This window comes from Ursus maritimus, unplaced genomic scaffold (genome assembly GCF_017311325.1).
Source record: "Ursus maritimus isolate PB19 unplaced genomic scaffold, ASM1731132v1 scaffold_7, whole genome shotgun sequence".
Taxonomy (NCBI): Eukaryota; Metazoa; Chordata; class Mammalia; order Carnivora; family Ursidae; genus Ursus; species Ursus maritimus.
In genome coordinates, this window is record NW_024426885.1 from 2,928,116 (window position 1) to 2,949,057 (window position 20,942).

General features: G+C 48.0%; 1 protein-coding gene across 11 annotated transcripts in view; it reads left to right on the forward strand.

The window, feature by feature from the left end:
* Positions 1-408: 408 nt before the first annotated feature.
* The window catches only part of EBF3 (EBF transcription factor 3), a 121,128-nt gene continuing 100,594 nt past the window's right edge, over positions 409-20,942 (forward strand). For 7 of the 11 annotated variants that reach the window (XM_040624508.1, XM_040624510.1, XM_040624513.1 and 4 more), the window contains exons 1-6: positions 412-634; positions 740-896; positions 1,262-1,325; positions 2,020-2,075; positions 5,044-5,117; positions 6,754-6,822. In XM_040624508.1, coding sequence (XP_040480442.1) covers positions 501-634; positions 740-896; positions 1,262-1,325; positions 2,020-2,075; positions 5,044-5,117; positions 6,754-6,822 — 554 coding nt within the window. In that variant the 5' untranslated portion in view covers positions 412-500. Of the gene's footprint in view, positions 635-739; positions 897-1,261; positions 1,326-2,019; positions 2,076-5,043; positions 5,118-6,753; positions 6,823-20,942 lie in introns of all 11 variants that reach the window. The other 4 variants (XM_040624505.1, XM_040624506.1, XM_040624509.1 and 1 more) reach the window with 2 other exon arrangements.

Below are 20,942 nucleotides of genomic sequence, written 5' to 3' on the forward strand. Positions count from 1 at the left end.
GTTTTGTGCGCCTCCGTCCGCTGCGCGCGCCGCTCCAGGCCCCGCCGCGCCCCGCCTGCGCTCGGGACTGCGCCGCGGCACTCACTGCCGCGTTTATTTGTCTTTGGAGCAGGCGGGCCGCGCCAGAAGCGGGCGATCCCGCAGTGTCCTGCAGCCGCGGACGCCGCCTGGCTAGGATGACACCACGTTGAGCGCGCCTGCAAACAACAACAACAACAACCGCCTCCGCGGCCACCGCGTCCTGCTCCTCCGAAGCGCCGCCACCGCCGCCACCGCTGGGGCCGCCGGTGCAGCCGCTTCCGCGCCCCCGGCCGTCCGGAGCGCCCGGCCGCTGGTGTATGTCGCGCCTGCCCGGGACGGGCTGAAGCCGGCGGCGGGCCGGACCGCAGGCGCCGAGCAGGGCGAGCGCGGCCAGGGCAGCCGCCTGCCGCCGAGCCCCGAGCGCCGCTGCTCGCGGAAGCGCTTTCGGCCGGGAGCTGCGGCCGCCGCCAGCAGTTTTCATGTTTGGGATTCAGGAGAATATTCCGCGCGGGGGGACGACCATGAAGGAGGAGCCGCTGGGCAGCGGCATGAACCCGGTGCGCTCGTGGATGCACACGGCGGGGGTGGTGGACGCCAACACGGCAGCCCAGAGGTACGTACCGGCCGCCCCCGCGCGCCCCGGCCCCGGCCCGGCCGGGTCCCCGCAGCCGGCCGGCGCCGCGCTCCTCACCGTGCCGCTGTCTCTTTCCTCCCGCAGCGGCGTGGGGCTGGCGCGGGCGCACTTCGAGAAGCAGCCGCCTTCCAACCTCCGGAAGTCCAATTTCTTCCACTTCGTGCTGGCGCTCTACGACAGGCAGGGGCAGCCGGTGGAGATCGAAAGGACCGCTTTTGTGGACTTTGTGGAGAAAGAGAAAGTAAGTGCAAACATACAATCACACCCTCCATCTTTCTAGAAGTGGGAGGCAGGCGGTGCCCAAGCGCGGTGGCCCCGAGTGCCCCCCCCCCCAGCGGCCGGGACCGCTCCGCGAGGCGCCCCCGCCGCCGCCACGTGCGGCCGCCCGGGCCCGCCGAGGGCTGCGCAACTTCTCCGCGCTCCCGGACTTATTCGGGGCGAGGAGGACGCTGGGCTTCCAGCAGGAAAGTGACATCACCGCGCTGCTCCGAGCTAGGAATCCTGCCATGTGTGAGGCCACGGGGCCTCGGTCGCGGAGGGGGACCGAGCGCGGTGGCCGCGCCGACACCGATCACACTAAATGCAATTATGTATCGTTACTTTCAGGAGCCCAACAACGAGAAAACCAACAACGGCATCCACTATAAACTCCAGTTGCTCTACAGCAACGGTAAGTGGCCGCTGCCGCCTGCCCGCCCCTGCCCGGGCGCGCTCTCCGTTCCCGAGACGGCTAAAGGACATAAAGATTTTGAGATTAAAATGACATGGATGTAAACACGAAATCTTCTCATGGCATAGAAGGAAAACAAAACATAAACGATCAATAAGTCGATGGCACTTCACATGATTAACCGGTGGGGCTTGAAGCAGAAGTAAAAAGGGGGATCGATCCGGGCTTCAGCAGAGCGTCGCTTTTAAGTGACTTTTTTCAATTTTGCAAATTAATGTTAATTATTGAGATGGGGGTAGCTCCGTAAACGGAGCCTAACTTACTTCCTGTGTAGGAGTTAAAAAAAAAAAAAATCCTCGAGAGACGTTAGAAAGAGTTCAAACTCTCCCTCATTTGGTGCTTTCTGTTTTCTAAAAATAAATGACCACATGGGCCCACCGGTGTGGCAACCAGGCCTGCTCTCAGTCTGGCAAATTTGTTGCACCTTTCAGTGCAAACCCTAAGAGTCTCGAGGTTCTTAATTAAGAAAAGAAACCAAGAGAGAAGAAGTGATTGGGGTTCTCTTTCTTGCCTTTTAAAGGGCATGCCTAAGTTTTGCTGCATCACGGCCCGCAGCAGTACTGAGTTACCGACTTCCTGTGCCCCAGGTGCCCTCGCTAAAATCCTGATGAGAATTTGTCCCTGTTTTTTGCAGGAGTCAGAACGGAGCAGGATCTGTATGTCCGCCTCATAGATTCAATGACCAAACAGGTGAGAAAGTTTAAGCCTCCGCACAAGTTCTCACTGCTCAGCTGGCTTGTCCTGGGGTTGAGATGAGGGTACTGACAAATGGATCTGCTGGAGTTGTTTTCCATCGAGTTTCCTTGACATACTAATGAGAATTCCATATTTATTGGAATAAATGATGCGATTGGTAAAACAGTTTATGTTGTCGTTAGAACAGGACATCTATGCTTTCCTTAGATGTCATGTGATTGGGATAAAACTGTCTTAATTAGTTATGGTAATTAACATTTGTCAGAAAAATTTCAGTATACTTCCCCTCTTGTATATTTTTTAAATGTTCTCTCTCTGCTTGGAATCATTTCATTGATTTTTTTTTCTATAACAAAGGCAACTAGCTCCTTTCCAAAGCCCGTTGAGTTGGACTTGATTAGTTCATTTTTTTCTCCTTTCCAGTGTGATGGTCTAGTAACGCGAGACGTTGATTTGGATTTAAAAGTGAAATGTGTTGGGGTGAAAAGTCACCTTGTTCTCCGCTAGCGCGTCTTCACCTCTCAGCCTCTCCTCTCCATAATTCAAACTCCTAGCTCCAGAGGTCACCCACACCCGTCCATCGCTCTGGGAGCAGCTTCTGCTCCCTCTCCCACCCTCTGTCATACCTTGTAAATAACATAATTACAAGCAGTTCCTTATTAAATTATTTAACCTGTCTTGGTCAACTTTTCCGATGATAACTATTGGCTATCAGTAATGGGATTAAGGGCAGAAAAAGCGCTTCATTGCTTTTTGACGTTGTGCAGTCTGGCTGGTTTTGTGCTGTTGTGTAGTCCTTGTAAAGATCCCCCTCCTTTTTGTTAAAATAGTGTTGGGGGAGGGGAAAGTTCCATGTGTACAGTAAACCCACTCAGCACAGATTGATTTAGCATAGACTTCCACGGTGGACTTCAGGCTTAGAAATGAAAGTAGCACCTTCATTTTTGATGCTAACTTTAAGAATTGTGAGCCAAGTAAAAAAGAACTGCTTGGTGCTTCCTGCAGCCCAGTACGCTTGCTTCCCACTCTCTGCACAGCAATTAGTTTTGGGATTTTACTTCCCCTTTAGAAAGTTAGTCCTTAGCTAGGCAACAAGCGGGTTGGATTTTAACGTCTGCAGCGTGAAACAGTGTGGTTTTCTCTTAGAGTAAAACAGATCTTTCAGGTAAACTACCGTGTTTCTGACAAAGACGGAGGCAGTGTGCCCTTCGGTAATTATTCCACTCGGATCCCGAGAAGCCTCTGGAACTAGAGCTGCACGTTGACAGGGTGCTTTTATTTCCTTTGTATGTAAGGGCTAAATGTTTGTCGGAAACCGCAGTGGTCTAATTAAGAGGTTGATGGAGGCAGCGCTAAGTTTCTCTGTTGTTTAGAGCAAGAGGCTTCCTTTTCAGTATACTCGTATTGTTCCTTTAGCCATGTACCTTTGCAACATAAACAGGGCTGAAAATAAAGGCATTTAATCTCCTCTCACTGACGGGGATGTTGGGGGGGGGGGAGGAAAGAAATAGCCCAGTAACTGATCAAAGAGTCAATGGCGCTGAACCGACAGTTTATGGATTTCTGTTTGTGCTACAAAATAAAAAATAAATCAAACATAAATACGGGGATCCATCGGAGAACAAGCCGAGCTCTCAGAAGTGCTGGTGCCCGCCTCGGCCAAGCGCCCTGCAGCCCCAGGCGGCCCGTTGGCCTGCGGTGACACCCATCACTTCTGTGGTTCCGAGCAGATCGGGAGGGAGTCTGGGGGAGAGGGGCTCGCTGGGACCCTTCCCTCTTCCCAGAGGGCAGCCTCAGGCTTTCTCGAGAAAGGGCTTTGTCCGCCTGGAAGTGGAGGAAAGTGTTAGAAGTGCCCGAGGAGATTGGAAGTAATTTCCAGATAATTTTCGGTGGGGGGAGGGAACTGGAGCGGGGGACTCCCCTCCCCCTTCCGTGGAATTTTCTGCCGGGAACTTGCGGCTCCTGGCCCCCGCCCCCTGCCCCTCCCCCAGTGACCTTTTCCCCCCTTTTCTTCTTTTTCTGCGAGGCCAGCGGTAGGACTGGCGCAGGCGGCGGTGCGGGCGGCCCCCGGCTCGGTTCCGGGCGGCAGAGCCGGGCTGAGCGTGGTCGTGAGCGCACCTAGGGCTTCGCACCATCTGGCGGAGCCTCTGCTCAAAACCCACCCGAGCGTGTGCGCAGACACTGCCTTTTTACCCGAGAAAAATCATTGTTAGCAGTTTCAAAATAAACACCAGATTGGCCATTAGCACTTTCTTTCCAAATATCATCCGGCGGGGAGCACGTGGCCGCGCGGGCCCGGGCGCCCCGGGGCCCTGAGCACTCCTGCGGGCGCCTGGCGTGGCCACGTGCGGCGGCAGCACCGCGGGCCGCGTTCGGAGCCCGGCCGCCGAGGGCCTCGCAGGGCGGCCGGCGGGCTCGCGCGGCGCCAGGGCGGGCGGCCCACCGCAGGCACCTGGCTCTGCAAGGCCGGCAGCGGCCCGGGCGCGCGGGCCTCAGCACAAGCACACGGCTGCGCGGCGGCTCCTCCCCGTTTCTACAGTCGCAGCGCCTTCTGGTCGGCTGCTTCCAACACGCAGATTGGAACTCCGGGGAGACAATGGCTCAAGGACACGGCCAGGCGCGGGCAGCCTAGGGGGTCGGGGAGTCCCGAGCCCCTTCCCCTCCTGCGCCCCCGGCCCGGGCCTCCCTATCCCCCCACCCTGCGCCAGACCGACCTCGGCTGGCACCCTCCCCACCCCAAGGCCCTGCGCAGGCCCGGTGGGCGCCCGGGATGGGAGGCTGCCTTGGCCTAGCCCCGCTCCGGGGTGACCCTGCCGGGAGGGTGGCCTGCCTGGGCCCTGACGTATCCCCTTGCCCGCCGTGCACCTGCCGCCCGCCAGACCCGCAGTGCCCCAGGCGCCTGGGCACCAAAGCCACGGGCGCCGCGTAACCCCCGCCTCTGCTTGTCCCCTCCCCTGCGCAGGCCATCGTGTACGAGGGCCAGGACAAGAACCCGGAGATGTGTCGCGTGCTGCTGACCCACGAGATAATGTGCAGGTGAGCGGCGGGCGCGGGCAGCGGGGGCACTGGTGGCCTCGGCGCCAGCTGCGTCTACAAAGGACGCTGCGTCCAGGCGCCACCACCCCGCCCAACTTCGGGTAGGGCATCGATTGAAATGTAATCGGCCCGAGTCTGCGCGCCCGGTCACCGAGGAGCCGGTTCTCATTTCCCCCGGTGAGGACGCCCAACTCGACCGGCTGCTCAGCAGAGCGGATTAATATGTTGGCCGTGTCGCGGCAGTGTAGTCAAAAAATGAAAACAGGTCCTGGGTGATGCCTCTGTCCCCCATGCCGGAGGAGTCAGAGAGCACTCGTAATCGTTTTACTACTTCCTTCTCAAGCACTCGCATCCTGAGATATACAATTGTCTGTTATTGATAAAAAGGAAACTCTTTTGTGCTTATTACAGAGCTCGTGTATGTGAGAATTGGATTGTGATTCTGTCAGTTAACCTCTTCCCCAGAGCAGCGAGGCATCGTTCATATTGTTGTTAGATTGTGTGCGCGTTACTTGAGATCTCTGTCAGAAGAGCAATTTCCCACCTGTTTTTTTCTAACTACCACAAGAGTTTCACCCCTACATGGCAAATAAAAATGCATCATTGACTTTGTATGTGCGGCATGTGAAATAGAGTTGCAAGGAGTGAGGACCTGCCTTGCAGGCTTCCAGGCTACAGTAGCAGGCCGCGGACTCTGAGGGGCATACTCTGCCTGGCTACGATGCCTGTTGCCTAAATGCCGTTTCTGAGCAGACATATTGTTACAGCACTAATATACAAAAGCTGACTTTTTCTCATATCAGGTAATAAATATAAATTACAACCAATAAAGTGGAATTTCTTTATCATCCACTTCTGCATGTACTGCAATTAACATAGAAAGCGCACAGATGTGATTTAAGCTCTAAGTGGAAGACTGTAGACTTTCTTTAATCACTTTAGCTGTCAGCTTTAAAAGGCTTTATATACTTTGCCTACCATATGGTGTTAATTTAGCTAATTTAGACATGTAACCATTATACAAGTATGCTTTTTTAAAATGCAAGAGGCATAACATTTTTGTTTCATTTCTGCTTTAATTAAAGTTTCAATAATGGAGTTAAGGTAGGCTTAAAGAAGGAACAATAGAAGTTTCTGATAGATTGATGCATGCTTTTGTGGTTATAATTAATAAATGCCCCAAAGAAATATTGGTTGAAGGTGGCATCTTGCATCTTTTCCAGAAATAACAGCTTGACAATTAGAGGTAAACAAAAGCCGGAGCTGTGAAAAGTTATTCCCAAGCCTCCTGCCTCCCCTTCTCCTCAGTTCATTGCAAAGACAAACACCGACAACATGTTTTCCATATTTTAGCATCAGAATTTATATAGTAGCTGGGTTACCCTCCTAGGGTAACAGATATGTTCCACTTTGCTCCTTCCGGTAGGAACTTGCAGCCTAAGTTTAGCCGCAGAACCCATGAACTCAGTGGGTTTAAATTTGCCAAAGTGCTGGGGCAGGAAAACTTGTTTTCTTGACTCCAACCACTTTGTCAGACTCAAAAAAAAAAAACAAACCCAACAACAACAAAAAAAGCAAAATTACAAGTCGGGTGTAAAAATGCATATTAAAACCACTGTTTACAATTCCTCCACAGCCGGTGCTGTGACAAGAAAAGTTGTGGCAACAGAAACGAAACGCCCTCAGACCCTGTAATCATTGACAGGTAAGGATGACTTCTTTATTTCTCAAAACAAAACCGCAGCAACAACCAAACCCTTTGCTTGCTTGGTTTCGAGTTGCTCCATATTTCTGAGTCTGGTGTGGAGCTCCTCGTGTGCGTTGCACCATTTGTTGTCCGCGTGTGTTATCGTGCACAGGTGGGTTGACTTGGAAACCTGGTGGCTCGCTCTGTGGGGATTCAGTAATTGCTTGCGAGTTGTCAAGGGAAGCGGTTTCATCTGCCACTGCTCTCACTGTGAGGAGCACTTTATGCCTAGAGAGTTTCTGGCTTTAAACCCAGAGATATGTCATAAAACGCTTTTTGCTAATTTGTTAACAAGTATTTCATTTTTGCATTATTTTTATCTCGGATGATAGCTGAAGTTGAGGCTTGGGTGGTGTGACTGTTGTAATTGTTGCCCAGTGTTAGAATGAATTTAATCTGCTCTCAATTAGTTGCAAAATGTCTCCTAATTTTTTTCCAATTGTGGCTGTCGTTTTATGTCAAGTAGCAAATATGTAACTAACAAACCAAAGTTGTTATAATTGAAACTAATTACACATGCTGGTTACATTTTCCAACATTAATTTCCATAACTAGATTAGCTGTATGCATTCTTTACGTTTGCTGCTCTTCATCTTGCTATTTATCATATTCCTCGGGCAATGTTGCATCCTTTTAAGGTACTAATCATCAGTCCTAGTAGTGCTCATGTGCATTTGGCATTGCTTTAGTTGAAACAACAAAAACACTTCCTTCCACCCCCCTCTTCGAACACTCACCCAAATCACCCAAATCGCTGGCTTTCGGTGACCTGGAGGAGAGGAGGGTTTCTTTCTTCCCAACAATGGGGAACAGCAAAAGGCCCAGTGTGTGATTGACTGCAGATTTTGCAATTGGTACCCAAATCGAGTGAATGTTAGGCGTGTACATATGACTCCAGTTTTGTGAAGCAGGGGTTTAGATCGTTTTGAAGAGGGCTTGAATTTCAGCAGCTTTCATTACAAAGTTATCTTTTGATCGTGAACTTTGCTGTCCAGTGTCTGAAAAATTAAACCCGGAAAACTCTATGAGTTAAGCCTAAAGAAATATGCGCCACCAGTGGAGAGCAATGCTAATGTTTAACTAGCCGGAATAGCTGTTTGCTTAGTGGAGAATGTTCGGTATCTGACAGAAGGGACAGCTCTCTTATTAGTAATCAAATAGGGCTGACCAGTTGTGGCCGTCACTCAGGCACTTGGGGACAAGTTCAACACTTTATAGAACTCCAACTACACAAATCAGTGTGGCTATATTCGTCTCTAGTGTTGTGGCTCTGGAGATCATACAGCCTTGGACTGTCGTCTTGTAACTGAATTTATTTTATTTTGTTTTTGATTGGCTGAAAGTGTTTGAGCAGCTCTTGGAATCTTGTCTGAGTGGGAGATGCTTGAAAAGGCAGTGCCTGTGTGCTCGGGATCCAGGACTGCAAAGTGTTTCATCCTTTGAGTTGTCGTCAATTTGCGATATTGGTACATCCTAAAAAGATGACTTGTTTTTAGATTGTGAGGTTTTCAGCGTGGCACAATAATGGAGTAGCCAGGCTGATTCAGCTGACGTTTTGGAGGCTGTGTTTTCCCTTCAAAATCATCTTGGGTTTGTGTGACATTCAATCATTTATTGACAATTGATACTGAATAACTTTTAATACTCAGTTGTAATCACACAATGGGAAATATCCTCCCTTGATATGCAGAAATGTACTCTTTAATTCATGTCCAAATGCTCTCTTATATTTGGTTAATTAAAGTGTTTGCTAAGATTACTGATACCTTTCCAATCTAAGTAAGAGAAGTGTGTGATCGTTTGATATTCTAGAAGCATGAGAGGAGGGGAAAAATGTAAAAACATTTGGTTAATGGGTTTACCAAGTTTATTTGAATAAGGAGGATTGCAACTCCGTTTACGCATGGCATAAATGCTTTGGAGGTCTTAATTATTGATGAAAAATCTGCTCTGCTTTTAAATTCAAAGATATGACAATTTTATAGGAATTTTAATCACCTGCCATGTTAGGGATTTTAAGGTAAGGACAGTTTCTTATGCAGTGACAAATAGAGTGCACATTTTTAGCATTCTTAAGAGAGCTGTCACTTATAATGAATAAATACTATTTGCATTTTGCTGCTTGGTGTAAATCCTTGTGAAATGGTTGCTGTATTGGCTCAATCTCCAGTTTTAGGCATATTTCGAGAGGAAAAATGAAGAATCTCGTGTTCACTAGGGCAAGTTGTGTAATCAGAGAGAGAAAAACACCTACAGGGGGGGAGTATCTTTAGAGAGAGGCAGTCTTTTGTGACTGAGATGTGTTTCAATTTTGTAATGATAGTCATTTCTGTGGGGTGTGTGTTGCCTCCCCAAATTAGTTGCTTATGTTGAGTTTGTAGCCTGTGTTCCCTCTTGAGTATTGCAGGATAAAATATCCCATCAGATTGGTGAGTCAGTCTACAGGTCCCCATCAGCAATGTCATCACTTGGTTAGTTGGCTTAAAAAAGAATTATATACAATGTGCTTCGCCAGCTCCTTGTGGCCTTTGGATACATTTAGCAGGTTCTGAGCAGATAAGGCATATTTGTCCTGAGGATATAAACCAATAATTCCAACCTGAATTGAGATCAATGGGCCCACATTTGTTCTAACCCACACCGAGCCTCTTCCGGTGCGCCGAGCCTGCTTTTCTGTGTTATGAGAACAGAGGCGTAAGCTCCCCGCTCTGGCAGGGCAATCACATTCTATAGACTCGGATGCCTTAAATCAATTAATTACACAATTTAGTTATCTTTCAGAAGCATTAAATACTCATGAACAGCACGGAAGACCCTTCAGAGTCAAAAAGAGGAGAAAAGTATTACCGAACCCTTTTAATTTATTGTGAAGGTTTCACTTACGTTAACTGCTTTCTTCCTCATAAAACAATGCCAGACAAACCATTTTTTACAGCTCCACAAATATAATTACACTGGAGTTTACGTACGATAATGTAACAACGTATGGGGTGAAGGAAAGGGGAAACGTAGCGCATGGTCCATAGAGAGGCACCGCGGGAGGGAGCATCTATGGTCCGTCCCAGTGACCTGTGGAGAGCCAGGTGCAAGGAGGGAAAACGCCGTGTGTGTGTATACACACCCAGGCACACGCACCCACATGTATGTCTATCTGTGTTTGTGTGGACACATATGCATATGGATGCATAATTTTTTACGGTATTCCTGAAAAGGATGGGAGTATCATTTTCCTCATGGAATAATGTTTTCTGGGAAAACACAAAAGCAGATGGTCTTCATTAGGAACACCCATTGTCCACATAGCCCAACTATGAACAGATAAATCTCTCTTGTTTCACCCGTGCATTCCAAGGGCTGTAAATGATTACAGGATGTTGGTGTAGCCGCTAAACCAAAACCACACTTTGGCTCTCGCCCTCCTCCCGTGCCATCCTGGCGCGTTCCCTGAGGCCTTCTGGAAGTGCCCGGGAAGGTCCACGCTCTTACCTCCCCTCCGCTCTTGGCCTGCGTGGACCGGAGGTGCGCGGTCCAACTGTTGCAACCTGCGAGGCGGCGGGAGCCGGGTGCCGTGACCGTCCACGCGGGCCGGGTCGCACACCGTGTGCTCGCGCAGCGCCGGGAGCGTGCGTGGCGGGGCGGTTCCAGATGGCACCGTCTCCGGCGTCCTACTCGCTGGCACCTCTGTGGCGGCAGTGCCCCCTCCCCCATAAATCTGGCATTGGTCTATAGAGTTTGGGAGACTTATCATTCCGAGTCTGTCCTACTTTCCTGTCTGGAAGCCAGACATCTGTTTATCCCATTTTCTTTCATACAGAGTTTGGAATAGCTTTAGTTTGGGGGGGGGGGAGTTTTGTCATATTTAACAGCTGTTACAAAATTTCAACCCTGTGGGCTCTGAAAATACTTTTCAGCTGACCTCAGATTTTTATACATAATTGACATGGGGTTGTAGAAAAATATTATTTACTTAACCTTTCATTGTCTGCGATTTCACATTGTCCTTAGTCAGACGTGCTAACTACCAACAATTTTAACTCGCCCCCCTCCCAAGCCTTACTTTGATTCATTTACACGTTTTAAGTTTACACCTTTAAAGTGATTGCAGAATGGTAGCTGAAGACCGATTGGAGATTTTCTTTCTTTCTTTCTTTTTTTTTTCTTTCTTTCTTTTTTTTTTTTTTTTTTTAGTCAACAGTGTTTCCTTTCACTTCCTGTCACAAAGGTCAAAGAGAGCCGACCTTTGCTGGCAGTCCCCCTCGCTGAATTATTCATGGCATTGACTTTTTGTCAGCGCACACAGTTGTGCTCTGGGACATTTTATTCATTTACCTCATTTAAAGCGCCTTTCTGCACCTGTTCAAGTATTAATATCATGTAATTTGGGCCTAATGCCGATTTTGCTGAACACTCATTATATTTTTTATTAGCTATATTTCCAAACGATTATGTATGATTATTACCAAGCCTTACAAACAGCACCGGGCTATTCCCCAGCCCCTTACATCTTCTTGTCAGGTTGTTTTCAGAAGCGGGGAGGATAAACATTTGACCAGTCCCACTGTTTTTATTCCTACTCCATCTCCAAGCAGAGAACTTAAAGCCTCCTCCCTCATGGCTTTGCACGAGCGTGATTAAATCCAACTCCGAGGGAGCTGTACAAATGCCAGCGTTTATAAGGTCAACGCTTTTGTTAAAAATGCTATGTAAATGAGGATCTGCAAAAAGGGACATTAAATAAAATTAAATTCATTGTCTTCTTTAATGTCATTTACATTTTGGCTAAGCCCCGGCCTGTCAAGGAGGATTTTAAAAATAATTTTAATTACACATCGTTGAGGGATCCAGGGTTTTCTATTCAGTAGCATTTGGATAACCTGCAAAACGGTGACTGTTTATTAACTTCTTAAACGACAACGTGTCATTTCATCTGCATAACGCGATGAAAACAGTACAGTTTGGTGTTAATTTTTCCTTCTCGGTTTTCTTAAAGATGTGAATATAATTATCAGCGAATAGGCCTGCGGATCCTGGAGCCCTTCTCTTGGTGCTGACTGTGTGTCTGAGACACAGTTTGGGTCAGGGTCTGTTTTAATGCGTTGGGACTTGAGAGAAGGGCAGATACAGGCTAGAAATTTGGCAATATGAAGGCACACTTTGGATGAATGGATGTGGCTACAAAGAATCTGATTTTGCCTGGCATCAGCCCCACCTGGCTTCGGCACACTCAGGTGTGAATGGCTGTTTTATGCTTTGGCACGCCGGTGGGGAGAGGCAAAAAGTTCACCGTGCTCCTTCATCCTTTAAACATTGTTTTCCATAAACTTCTGAAAATAAACAGGAGAGGAAGCACTACATTACTGAGTCACAATGACATGCTTTCACTTCAATAGGGAGACACCAGAAACAGATCCCACTTTGTATGTTTTCCTCCCTGGAAGCCCTGGGATTAGCGGCTCTCCATCATACATGCTAAGTCCGTGTGCTCACCGCCCCTGCGTGCCACGGGGAGGGCAGTCGGCTGCCACCGTGGTTCAGGGCCACCGCCAGGCCCAGTGCCTGCGTCTCTGGTCTAGGCCGAGGAGGCCCGCAGAGATTTATGGCTGCCTGGCCCGGGTAAGGACTCCATGGCCAAGCCAGGCAAAGGCTGGGTTTTAAAACAAGCCACACACCCGTAATGACTTCCGCAACACTCTCAAACAACTCTGATTCTCATCCGCGTGTACAAGGGAGAAGCCTCGCCGCTGCTGTGTGCAGGAGCCTGGGGCAGCAGGCCGGGCATGAAAATGCAGGGGGCGGAGGGGAGGGGCTGAACACAGGGCTGTCAGAAGCTATACTCCAGGAGCTATGTTGACGCAAGCCATCCCGCGCCTCTGCGGCAGCCTTATCAGGTGAAAAGCAAAGATATTGCCAGTGCCTGTAATTGTGTTAGGATGGCCTGGATGAATTGGATTACCTTATGGAAAGCCGTCCAAACTCGGGGCTCTGTTACGCATGCTTACAGGAAGCAAATAATTACTCTCTGTGCACCAGAAGATAATTGGGGCTGGCCAGAGGCCTTCTCGTGCCGCCGAAGAAAGCAGGAGCTGGCCTCGTCAGAGCATTTAGGAGACAAACCAGGAGGACCGTGGTCCTTGCTGCCTGGCGGTGGCTCGCATCGGTGCTGTAATTTCGGTTACTTTTCAGCGGTGGTGAATAATTTATCAGAATTCAAACGAACGGTGGCATCGGGAGGCACGTTGGAGGAGATAAAAATCCCACGCTCTAATGATGGAAATTGTCGCGGCAGACAGGAAGTGATTGACAAGTAGGGGGACAGGAAGTGAAAACTCAGGGAGCTTAGCCTGCGCTTGGCCCGGCTTCTGGAGCTGACACTCGGAGAAAATGAAAACCACGCACTCCCGCGAGCCCGCCAGAACACAAGCTCCTCTTGTTTGTTTATCTTCGTAGCAAATCTCCCAAAAATGTTTGTGGTCGCAAGTCCACATAATGAGACATTATGCTGGTATTATTAATGCTTTAAAACAAAAATATGGCTATAATTGAGAAAAACAAGCAGAGGCATTTTACGTGTTAAGGGTTTTCTGGGTTGTATTTCATACGCTTCTCAGTCTTTGGGGTAACTAGGGTTCATTAAATCGCAGCTGCTTGAGGAGAAAGTGTTTCCCAAACTATTTATTCAGAAAACAGTCTGTCCTATCTCTCCACGTAATAAATGCTGTAAATTTGCAACCAGTCCAGGGGAGAGCACCGTGGAGGCTGGAGCTGGGAAACTCTTACTTTGGTTGCTGTTTGAACCCCTCATTCCCTTTCCCTTTCAAAACAAAAACACATGAAAAATATCCCTCTAATTCCTTCGCTGGAAGTTGCTCAGCTAGAAAAGACTCCGAATGCACGCGGGGCGGCCGGGGACGCCGCGGCATCTGAAGGCTGCAGAGGGGCAGCGCCGTGCTTCCCCAGTAATTCCCTAGGAAATGAGTTTAACATGTGCGGAAAGGAAGGGCTCGAGTTTGTGTTGTTGTAGGACACAGAGCCCAGGCCCCACTGACGGAAGGAGTCGGCTCCAGCTTGTCTCTGCTGGGTGTGGAGGGGAGCTGCTCACACATCTGGGGAGGAGGCCGTGCTTAGCCCAGACAGGCAGCTCCAGCCGCGCCCCTGCCTCCGCCTCCCCCTCCTCCCTCCTCTTCTCTCTCCCCTGCCCCCGCCCCCTCCCCTTCCCTCCTCCCTCTTCCCTCCTCCCTCCTCGCCTATATTTTTCCTTTTCCCTCTCTCTCAGCAGAAAGCAGTTGGGGGCAGGGCGCCCAGTTAAAACAAGACAAAACTTGGGGAGTGTGGAAGGCCCTGAAAACATTTGCCTTTCTGATGATGAGATTCCAAAGGGGGAAAGCCCAGCCTTGACGCGAGGCCCACCATCCCAGGAAAGGCACAGCCTCACACCTTGATGTCTGTTCTCACTGAAATGGAAAACCCGCACGGAAGTGGCCAATCTGGATGTGATGGAGTCCCTGAAAAATGGGTCTGGAGGCCACCCCTGGTGCGGGGCCTTTGGAGGGTGACCTGTATGTGGCACAGGCATGCATGTGGGGGTGGGGCCGTCAGGTCTCCCCGACTCTGGGTGGGGGCCGGGGCCTGCACAGAAGGCCCATTAGGGAAGGGTGCCCCTTTTATTTTAAATAACACCCAACAAAACCAACTTGGCATTGGGGAGGGGTCAGGGATACCCCTCCCTGAGAATCTACTAAGTTTTTCTAAGACCTTTGGTGCCAGGGGGTGTGGTCTGCATGTACCTAAACCCTGTTCCGACCAATTCACACAGATGTCCTTCCCAAGTTGTCATGGCTCGGAATCACAGAGCCATCCAGCTCTGGAAGTGACGTCCCATGTTCAGGAAGAAAGACCCGGAGACATCAACCGATGTTGGGGAGTGGGTGGTCAGGGAGCAGGGCCACGGAATCCGCACCTCCACCAGCGACAAACCACCCCAACTTGGCATGTCCTTCCTCTGCATTTGATACTGATTCCAAGGTAGTCTGGGACTGCTTTTTAGAAAAATTAATAGTTTTTTGTTTTGTTGTTTTGTTTTGTTTTGTTTTGTTTTAGTAAGCTCTAGGCCCAGTGTGGGGCCTGAACTCACAACCCTGTCCGGAGTCCCATGCTCTGCTGACCGAGCTAGCCAGGGGCCCCTAGACTGTATATTTTAGAGCCGTTCCAGGTTTACAGAAACATGAGCAGGATGTACAAAGTTCCCGCTTTCCCTTTTGGTAACATCTTGTGTGAGTGGGCGCGTTGTAACCATTGATGAAGCAACATTGATACGTTGTAAGTGGTCCAAGGCCACAGTTTATATTAGGCTTTGCTCTGGGTGGTGTTCATCCCAAAGGTGTTCCCAGAGGTTGTCATGTTCTCCCCATAATGATATCATGCACAGCAGTCTCACTGCCCCCAGCGTCCTCTGTGCTCTGCCTGTTCGTGCCTCCTCGCCCACAGTCCCTGGCAAACACTCCTCTTTCTACTCCATAGTTTTGCCTTTGCCAGAATGTCATATAGTTGGAATCCGACAGAATGTAACCTTCTCAGGTTAGTTTCTTTTGCTTACAAATACACATTTAAAATCTTCCCTGTATTTTTGTGGCTTCATAGCCACGGATAATACTTTTTGAATTTCTTTTTTTTTTTCCTTTTTAAAGGTTTCTGGGTGATATTTTCCTTTTCATTTAATGTCTTTGTGTTTTTGTAATAAACTCCCTTACGCGTGAGCTTGTCACCGCACATAGTGACATAGTGCTTGAATGTTTGCATGTTGTCTTTGGGCTTCTCATGGCTTTTAGAAGTTTACATCTTCTACCCCATTTTTTTTTTAAAGCAGTTGTCTTCTTTGCAAAGAAATGCATACATTTTACCAAGAATTTATGTAAGTGGTAAGACTCCAGTTTGCTTATTATCAGGTCCCCCTCCCCCCCCCCACCAAGTAATACTTCTTTGGGATATTTAAATAGCATAGGCCATAAAAGGAGAATGATTAAATTATTGGAAGGCAAGTATGCTACACTGTGGCATAAAAATGGAATGGATTCAGCATTCAGCATAGTTGTTGGCTTTTTTGGTTTAATAAATTAAACTACAAATTTTCCTAATTGCCAAACAAAATGTTAGGCCAGCTTTAGCCATTGCTGACAGTGAAACACGACATAAAACCTGCTGAGAGTTATATGTGGTATTTAATACGAGACAGAGCAACGAAAGGGTTTTATGGCTAAGTATGAATTCACACCCAGAGCATTTGCTTCACATTAGGAGAGGTTTGTAAATCAGATCAGTGTGCCGGGGTGGGGTGGCCCCGGCAGCCTCTCTCCTGTCTCTCCGTCCTGATATTTGGTTATTGGAATCGCTGCCAAAGGGAGCTCCCCCGTCCATTTCCATTTTCTCAATGAAGCGATTCGTCCTCTGACATCAGGAAGATTGGGTCAGGAAATAAGTGGGGGATTGGATTAGACGTGATGCTCGTCCCCGCCGTCCGAGGTCATCGGCCTGATCCGGCCACCGGGCAGCAGCCATCAGTTACCGAGATGCGGGCTGCCCATCGGTCCTTGGCCGGCGGGGACCCCAGGGAAGGTGAGAAGGATCTGGGAAAGTGCTTTCAGGGGAAAAAATGGCAATAACTATCATTTATTAAATTTGACAAGCAGGTTCTAAATATAACAGCCCTTTTCCCAAAGATCATTACTTTGAACAAATAAATGAGCTATGCAAGTTAATAAACGGCCAGGTTCCCTGTCCAGAGGTGTGCCTTTGTGCAGCTCAAAATAGACCCTGCTCTCTCCTACTGCCCTCACGGACGGCTGATGCTCCCTGACTCTGCTGGTCACCGAAGGTTTTGTGTTGGACTTTCTGCTCTCACAGAGTATCGTATGCCTACGACAATCCAAGAAAAAGCTTTGCAATAAAAATAAACTTGCCTTGATTCAGAATAATGTGACACATAGCTATGCCTTATTGTTTTGAAAAGGCTTTCCAACATGATTGTGAATTAAGCAAGGTCTGTAAGTACGTTTAACTTTAAGAAAAAAATGAGTGGGCTGTTACAAGTGCTGTGGTCAGAATCGTCTTTGCTGGGCCAGGGGTGTTTCTCATGACCAGTGACTGCTGCTTATGTTCCCTAAGACCCCGTTATAATTATGCCCAGCAATTAGAGCATCCAGAACCCCCTTCCAGCCCCAAACACATTTGTTCCCATTTATTAGACTGTGAGCAGTAACTAATTTACATTGTTTCAGAGTTGTGTGTTATGGTAATTTATTGCGTGTGCTGGGGGTCAAACAGAGTTGACCAGTCGGCAGGGCAGACCCTCGCAGGGCGAGGACGGAGGGTCTAGCGACGTGAAGGCACTGAGGCCAGGGGCACGTGATTTGAAACCTGCTACGGTCTTTTTAATCATGTTTTGATTTATTCTCTGTTACACTACTTGCTTTACTCTTGTTCCCTTTCTGTTTTTTAACAAATCAGAGCTGGGAACAGGATTTTTTTTTTTTTTTTTTGAAGGAAATGGAAGCGATATCTTCTAACGAGTGGAAACTTTTACTAATGCCCTGAATAAAATATTTGTCAGCGGCCTCCACTAAACGTAAAAGCACTCCACAGAGGAAACAATGCCGTAACTGTTCCCTTCTCATCATAGCAGGTTTCGTTATCAAGTCGAGGAAAAAGGCTTGTTTAGGCGAAAATAATGATCATAAATAGAGCTGTATAGTGGGGCTCGGAGGAAGTGGTGACAGTGCCTGCTATCAAGACCAGCAATTGCAAGGAAATATGAGTGTTCTGATCCAGGGAAGCAGTAATTATCTTTTTGTGAAGAATGTACAATGATGTCGGATGATGAATTGATCGCAGATTGGAAGCGTGGTTTAACTGTCATGTACAGAGATAAGAGGGAGCCCCGGGATTGCTCCTCGCTTCTGCTAGTTCACAGCCAGCCAGTTTATTAGCACAAATCCCAAATGTTTAGTAAACTCATTAGGTTCCATCTAATGCTAATTTATCATCATAGATGGAACCCTAGCAGTGGAGGCCGGAGGACTGTACTGAATCCACATGATTTACGGAGCTTTCTGATCAATCACGTCCTTTGCACTGGCCATTTTTCTTCAAATGCTTTAAACGGGCCTGAGTGATCCATAGGATTAGGGCATGGCAATCGGTTGGGGTTCTCCGGAGTTATCTTTCCTGTGATGGTTATCTGAAAGGTTAAGAAATCCTATACGGTCTGACGTGGGGAGAGCTTTGGTTTTGGATGGCTCCAGCACCTCCCTCCCACCTGCCTCCCCTTCTCTCCCCCCCCAGCCCGCCCCTCCCCTCCCCACTCCTCCCCTCCCCATTCTCCCTTTTCCTTTTACAATCCAGTCACAGAGTCGAATTCAAAGAATTTCCTTGCAAAATCAGTTTACCAAGAAATGCATCATGGTACATAAATGTCAAGTACAGTTTATTCTAAACTTCAGACAGTGTTTTTCTTTTAAAAAATCAAGCTTTAAATGCCCAGTTCTCCTGACATTTTCGTACATATTCTATAGTGTTTTCAAAGAGGGTAATAACCTTTGCTTGATCCTAGGCAACAGCTGCAAAGATAATGAAATTCTTATGATATTTCACCAGGTAAAATGTGAATTGCAGAAGAAAAGCTATTGAATTTTTATGGATCTTAATCGCATAAAATGAGATTCATGGGGCATACGTATAACTATACTCGGCGGACCAGCACGCTGCAGTTGCGGGGAGGACGCGCTGTGCGGTGTGAGGGGCGCTCCAGCTTCCGCTAGGAAAACGCTCCCCAAACGCTGCCTTCAGCTCGCCCTAAGAGTGATAATGAAATATGACAGAAATTTCCTTGTGCTGGATCAGTGGCAAGAGAGGTCCTGCACGGCCCGTATTAATTCATCTGACTTATGCTCCAGGTCTTGATTTACCTTATGATTAAAAACTTGTGCAGGTTTGCTCACCAATTGAAATCAGATCTCATCTGCAGCCCAGTGATATTGATCCCTATTTAACATCAAGGCTCAGAATTGATTGGCATTGATTAACAATAAAAATGCTCTCCTCCATGTCCAGCCACCAAGCCAATATTCTGAAAGAAGTGCACTGTGGTGTTCTCCTCATTGACCAATCTGAAAAGAGAAATGGCCCCACCCGCACGTAAACAATATATTTTAATGTTATTGTAACTGGATGCCGGACCGGCAGTGCAAATTGATTTTATTCTTGTTGTATAAGATAAATACCTTTAATAAAATTCTCATTTTATTTAGGATTTTACAGGAATAACTTGATTACTAGAATAGTGATATTTTTTCTTCTCCCATGGTGTAAAAATGGATTAAAACATAAAGGCTATAATAACATAACACTAGAGGTGAAATGTTAATCAACTCAGAAATCACACACGGGGCGGGAAAGTTCGGGGAAATATTTCACCCGTGGAGACACGCACTGCATTTTGCGTGCTGCTGGTTTTACTGAGCATTTTACAGTTTCGGCTGGGTCTGCAAGCCCACGACTGTCGTGTGCTGAAGGCCAGCTTCCCTCCATAATGTCGTGTGAGCATATGGTTCCAGAGAGCGCAGACGGAAAAACTACTCGACAGGATCAAGCCCAAAAGCCTTGAAGAGACTGCTTGTTTCTGTTTTGTTTTTACTAGCTAGAGTAGACGCAGCCTGTCAGAAGAGCGTCTGACAATTCTTTTAACTAATGGCAGAGGGAGAAGAAAATGTATTAAGGAAAATAAATAAGAAAAGTCTTGCACGCTGAAACTTTGGGTGCGGATGCTGGGCACTCGTCTTGCTCCTGAGCCCGACTGGTACGCCTGGCCAGCCATCGGTGCTCGTCCTCCGCGTCCAAGCGCGCTGGAGGCCAGGTCCAGCTGAAAGAAATTATCCAATCTCTAACATCCAGAAGTTTACAGTTATATAATGATGGAGAAAACCACAAGTCCCAAGGGATGTCAAATTTTAGAGATACTTTTAAAATGAAATTACCCAACCAAGCCTATAAGACAACCTTGTACTTAAGACAAAAACGACAATCTGGAATTAATTTTTTTTTGTGATAGGGCAAATCCAATTTGCTTCTTTAACTGTTGATTAAGGAATCAGTTCTACAAGGCTGTCCCCTGTAAGTATTTGCTGTTTATTTGTCTGTGGAGAGCCGCTGGAATCCCCTCCAACTGGGAACGCGGGTCAGGCCTGGCTGTAATGAAGAGCCGGCTGGCAGCGTGCAGGCACCCGGGCTGGCCTTGTTTGTGTGGAAGAAATGCTTGGCTTTCTGAGCCGCCAGGGGAGGGTCACATAGTCACCTCCCATCACGCAAGGCAGAGCAGTTGAGAACGGTGGACCCAGTCTGTCCTGTCTGCAGCCTTCCTTTCGGAGTCTGGACGAGAACACCCATTAGAAAGCAATAAATAAGTAAATACCTTAAATTAGAATGTATCTTACACTAAGGTCCCCTGAATTAATGTCAAAGTGTGGTCTGACATCAAAGGAACACTGAGGTAACCGGTTTCAGAACGAACGCCTGTTAGCCTGTTACCTGAGCTTTCTGCACAAAACAGCCCCCCCACCCATCTAAATTTGTTCAGGAGGCGTGTCGGTTGTAAATATTTAACACAATGTTTCATTGATTTCATTTAAAAATAAGATCTTACCAAAGATACATTCAAATGCAGTTACTAGACTTGTCAACAGGCAGGTGTTGTTTAGAAGAAATGTTATTTTTACACACTTTAAAAAGCAGACAGGCCGTCTCTGCAGTGCTCCCCATTTCCCTGCATGCCCTCAGGGCCTGAATTCTCTGCTTTGCAGGTCGATTGGACCTGTAGGTTCTGGAACTCCTGGGTGCCCTGCTGCTGTCCTGCATTCTGTGGGACATCCTTGCAGGCCCAGGGCCGCTGGGAGCCTTGGAAGGGGGCACAGTAGCAACTTAGATGTGTTTTGTTTTGTTTGGAATTTACCTAACTAAAGCATGTCCCACCGGCATCAGTGATACCTGCGTTTTCTGTTTTTGGGATTTCGGAGGGCTTATTTCCATCAACA